This window comes from Myotis davidii, unplaced genomic scaffold (assembly GCF_000327345.1).
Source record: "Myotis davidii unplaced genomic scaffold, ASM32734v1 scaffold115, whole genome shotgun sequence".
NCBI lineage: Eukaryota > Metazoa > Chordata > Mammalia > Chiroptera > Vespertilionidae > Myotis > Myotis davidii.
The window spans coordinates 588,474-594,365 of record NW_006291010.1 but is presented as its reverse complement, the minus strand read 5'-3'; the positions used below and the strand labels follow the sequence as shown (position 1 = coordinate 594,365).

General features: G+C 34.1%; 1 protein-coding gene across 1 annotated transcript in view; it reads right to left on the bottom strand.

Moving 5' to 3' along the window:
* Nucleotides 1–5,892, bottom strand: part of LOC102754628 (multiple epidermal growth factor-like domains protein 6) — a 113,460-nt gene that overhangs the window by 16,253 nt on the left and 91,315 nt on the right. Inside the window, exon 14 of the mRNA XM_015564186.1 lies at nt 425–553. Within this exon, the coding sequence (XP_015419672.1) occupies nt 425–553 (129 nt within the window). The remainder of the gene's footprint in view (nt 1–424; nt 554–5,892) is intronic.

Here is a 5,892-nt window from a genome sequence, read left to right as displayed (position 1 = left end):
TTAATCACTATGCTTTAATTATGTTCAATTTGTAACAATGAAAATACATCCTGCATATCAGATATTTACATGACGATTCATAACAGTAGCAAAATTACAGTTATGAAGTAGCAACGAAAATAATTTTATGGTTGGGGGTCACCACAACATGAGGAACTGTATTAAAGGGTCGCGGCATTAGGAAGGTTGACAACCACTGACTTAGGGTTTTAAGAGTTTTCAGAGGGTATTCTGGTAACAAGGTGACAAAAATCCATCAATATTGACAGAACACTATTTTTATTGGAAATGCAATCATAATTACAAGTGGCTTAGGTGAATTTCTTGGGAAATTGTCTCTTTGGGGGCCTGTCCTATATTTTATCAACCAGTGGCAGTAGCCTCTAGATTTTTATTGAATGAAAGAAGGTGGCAATCAACTTACTTTTTTCACAATAATTTCCTGTCCATCCAAGGCCACAGGTACAGCTTCCATCCACAGGATTGCAAAGGCCACCATTTTTACAGGTACAAATGAGCTCACAATTTGGGCCATACCTTGTCTGGGGACATCCTGTAGTAAAAAATAAAAACAAAAATCAAACTGAATAAAAATGTCATATGAGCAAACATTTTTCTCTGCTTCAGATAGAGTAATCATAGCTAAGTAGCAAAAGCATAAGAAAATGTTCAAATGAAAACACACACTCAGATGTATCTTTAAGGTAGAAGGCACATCACTGTCATTCATTCACGTTTTTATTCAATCCATAAATATTTATTGGGCTCATAATGATGTGGCTGGGAACTAGAGATCCCCTAGAGAACAAGCAGAGGTCAATCCCAGATTAGCAATGGAAGCCTTTTATATATTTTGTCTCAGTAACTGATAAAGAAGACAGATGAGCAGTTTGTTTAATGTTTTTGTGCTGGAATAGGAAAAGCACTGCAGCTTACAATGGTGGGTGACAGAACAAAAATATGTGGCCAGTAGGAGTTAAGACAGGAGAGAGGGAGGCTGGCCAGGCATAAAGAAAATTGAGTCTTCACTGTCAGGGGGCAAATAACTGAATGATGAATGAAGGAAAGTGACACCAATTGGGAGCACAAAGGCTCCCTAAGGCGAGACTAACCACCACTCACATTTAGTTGGTTTTTTGCCAACAGAATATGGGCCCGATAGAGCCAGCTAATATAATTTTTTAGGAAAACTTAAAAATCCATATTTTACATAAATTCATCCAATCTTTGAACATTGGCAACTAATTAAAATTGCTTTACAGCACCGTGGGATCCAGAACTGTCAGCCAACTCAAACACATTTGTGGCTAGATTTGGCCAAGGACCTGCCATTTATACCTTCCAGTTTATAGTATTTTTATATAATGATATTTTCCACATGAATTATCTCATTTAATGCTCACAAATATAATATCCCTCTGATGTGGGTACACTATTCCTATTTTATACTTGAGAAAACTGATGCTCAGAGACTTAGGTTTCGCTCAGGCTTAAGCAGCCAGAAGAGATAAAAACCAAGATTCAAGTCTAGAACTTCTGACTTCTCATCAAGCATTCTTTGTACTCCAGGTAGCAGGAGAGACATTAGAGAGTTTTGGTTTTTTTACTCGCCTGAAAGCATTTGGTTAATATGTAACAGAGCATGTACTTGAATTAGATCTGTATGCTTTTATTGGACTGAACAGGTGCACTTCATTTTAGTACCAAATGAAAGAAGAGTTTTCATTTTGTTTATTTAAATAGCAATTTTAGTTGTACAACAAATTGTTAGATTATCATCACATGTATAATGAGTTTCTTTAAATTAATTGCCATTTATTCTGTTTTAGTTTTTGCCTTTAAGGCAAATGAAGTAGAATCATTGACACCAAGTCCTACCAGTATACTATTAAAATAAACTTTGATTGGTTTCCCTTTCACCCATTTAAAGCAACCTCATCAGCCAGGAGGCCCATTCATCTTCCTACCTGACCGTTGACAGGCATTGATGAAACTGGCAAATCTGTAAAAATATAAGACTTTATGATAACGCTTAAGACAAAAGCATAATTGGAAAGTGAGGAGGACTGAGAAATGATACTTTCCACAAGTCTAAGTGTTAGAAAAATGTCTGCATAGAATTGTTTATATAACTTCATTGCTTTTTTTTAAAGTTCATGTTATTACCGAATGAATATTTCAAACATTATATAAAGGTTAGTAGTCTGAGAAAAAGCATTTCATCCCTGTGCTCCTGTCTTCCAGGTTCCCTTCTCAAAAACATCATGGCTGCCATCTCTTTTCTGTACCATAGGCCTAATCCTGACTACTCAATTAACAATTCCAACCCATCTAGATTCTCAAGCCCCTGGCCATGCTCTATTTTTATTTTACTGTAGATTTTATTTCCTTTTGTCATGCACAGACATAACTTATTAAACATGTTTATTTTTTATTGTCTCTTCTCCACAAGAAAACAAGTTGCATGAGAACCGGGGTATCAATATTTTATTCATATATTCTGTGAGCTTAAAACAGGCAGTGGCATTCAATAAATAATTATTGAATTGAGTAGGTAAATAACTAAATATATCCAGAAATATTCCATGTCTAATAAGGCATACATATGTATATCTCTCTTACCCTTTAATCTTTTTTTTTACCCAAAATGTTAACACAGATAAGTAATATTGTAAAATTAGCTTTCTTCTGTAAATAAAAGTTTCCAAGGTGTTTCAAAATTTGTACATGTAACAGATCTGCATAAACCTTCATTCATTTTTAACAGCTGCATAGGATTTATTGCATCTAAGAAATATTTATTTTACCAGTCGAGTATTGATGGCAAGTAGATTGTTTAAAATATTTTACTGTTATAAACAACACTGTAATGGATATCCTCATGGAAGTCTTTATTCATATGTAATATTATACCTGAAGGGTAAGTCCCAGATGGTTTTCTCAGTAAGTGATATGTCCTTCTAAATCATAACAGATATTATCAAATTTCCTTACAAAGAGATTTGCAAATTTATTAAGAATTATCAGTGTGCCCATGTTTCAATCTTCAAATTGGTATATTAAGAAAATCTGATAGGTGAAGTGACATATAATTGCAACTTTAATTTGGATTTCTCACATTAGGAATGATGCTTATCAACTTTTCATAAGATCTATTGGGTGTCATGGGTTCTTTTCTTGATATATAAGAATTCTTTGTTGATTAAGAAACTTAGTGCTTTGTTAGTCTTTCTTTTTTGTTTATTTTTTTTTCTTTTTCCTCCTGTGGTTTTGTGTTTTTGTCACAATTTATATCTGGCCTCAAAATAAATTTGAAAAAATCATAATGGTAATTCTATTACTGTCATAGTTTTGTAATTATTGTAAGTACCTGGAAGTAATTTTGGTGAATAAATTAATGTAGGGATCACTTTAAGTATATTTTATTGTTCTTTATTTTTTTTACTTATTTTCATCATTTCTTATTTACTAACATAAGTATTTTGGAATATAAATTTTCCTCCATTTAACTGAATTAGCTTTATCCTATAGGTTGTGAATATTATTATTAATGTTTTAAATTTCTAAAATGTTGGTTTTGTTTGCCCTTTTTAGCCATTGATTATTTAAGGAGATTTCAAAATGCCAATGCAGTATACTGTAATGGACTTCCCCCTCCCCACAACCCTACCCCAGTAGGTATATGTTTTGTTATTGTTCCTGTTTTATTGCTTTGTGATAATGAAATGTCATGGATTATATTTTTTAGAATTGCCTGATTTTCTTTTACAATTTTTCAGGGTGCAGTTTGGCTTATAGCAATTAGACATAGTTTATTAGTGCAAGTATCGACAAGATTATTTTTATGCATATGTGTATACAGTAATATGTGTATGAGCTAACAAATAGTCTACTGATAAGCTCTTGCAGTCTATTTCTCCTCCTAGCATATGGCTTTTGCTTTATTAATTTCAATACTGTGTTTATTTATTTTATACATATCGATTACAGCATGAATTTATCCTCTATTATAAGTGCCCTTCTCATTAGATGCTTGTTGCCATAAAATTAACATTATTTAATACTGATGTCATGACTACTGCTTTTCACCTGTTCACATGTGTTCGGTGTATCTGTATCATTAATGTACTGTCATTTTATTTTTAAGTCTTTTCTTCTAAGATAAGGTGGATGTCGTTTCCCTTTTGCTGCTTTCAAGATTTTTTTCCTTTTTAGTATTCAGAAATTTGATGTTGATACATCTTTTGTAGATTTCTTTCCATTTATCTTGTTAGGCATTAATACAGCTTCTTGAATTTTTAGGTTTATATTTTGGTTCATAAGGACATTTTTAGCAATTATTTCTTTGAAGACTCTTTCAGTTCTGACCTCTTTGGTTTCTACTCTGAGATTCTGATTTATAAATGTTAGACCTTTTTTTTAGTGCTTCCACACGTCCTGAGGCTCTGTTTTTTATTTTTATTTTGGTTGTTTTCCCTTTTTTGTGTTTAGATTTGGTAATTTATATTGTTTTATCTTTGAGGTCACTGATGTGTTCCTCTGTCCTCCACATTCTGCTATTAAGGCCATCCATTGAGCGTGTGTGTGTGTGTGTTTTGTTTTGTTTTTGGTTATTATATGTGCCAGTTCTAGAATTTCCATTTGATTCTTCCTTATGTCTCAGTTTTTGCTTTTAAGATAAGGTGGATTGTTTCTATTTTTTTCTTTTATGTGTTTCAAGCAGTTTTGTAGTTGCTCACTGAAGCATTTTTATGTGGCTCTTTTAAAAATCAAGATAATTTTATCACCAGTGTCATCTCAGTGTTCATATCTATTAATTATTTTTTAATTAAATTTATTGGAGTTACATTGGTTAATAACATAGGGTTAAGGGTAAATTCTCTAATATTCATCTGTATGTTTCATTGTGTGTCCACCACCCCAAATCCTTCTTCATTATATATTTGTCCCTCCTTTACTATTCCCCTGCCCCCTGCAACCCTTTTCCCTTTGGTAACCACCATACTGTTGTCTTTGTCTATAAGTCTTTGTTTGTTTGTCTTGTTTGTTCATTTGTTGCTTTCAGTTGTATATCCTATACCAATTTGAAATGTTCCTGGGTGTTGGTTTAATGAATAATTTTTAAATGAAATCTGGACATTTTGAATATTATGATATGAGACTCTGGATCTCATTTAAATCTCCTGACTTAGTAAGTCTCCTATGACACTGAGGAAAGAGGTTCAGCCGATAGAAGTTGAAATCCATGTTCCCCACCAAGTCTCCAGTGGAGGAGTCTAAACATGACTCATTACTGCTGGGCCAGGGTAAGAGTTCAGGCCTCTGCTGACGCCTACCTGACTGAGGGGTAGAGGTACCTCCTTACAGCTCTCCACTTGACCTCACTGACACTGTGTGAGGTGATCTCATTGCTGATTGCTGGTAGTGAAAGTCCTGACTATCCACTAGATCTCTTCTAGTGCCACCCTGGCAGAAAGGGGTGGTGTCTCCTCACCATCTACTGGGGGTGGGGTGGAGTTTTCACACTCTCCATATGGTTTGCACTATCACTGCAAGAGGTTGTGGGGTACTCATTCTGACCTGGCAGGGGTGAAAGTCCCAGCCCACAGGCCTTTTTTTCACACCATCCTGGTGCAGGGGATGGTTGGCTCATTACATCCAGGTGGAATTTGAAGAACAGATTCTTTAGGTGACCTGGGTTGAAATTGAGGATGAAGTTTTATTTTGTAGTGTTTGACTGGAGTTAGACTCATTATTGTCTGAGAGATTTTTGTCTTGGTAGACTGCCTTTTACCTGGTCTTAAAAAAAAATCATATATATATATATATATATGTATATATTATATGAAGCAAATAGAAATAATGTTGCAATCTTCTCAGAAATGCAAAGAT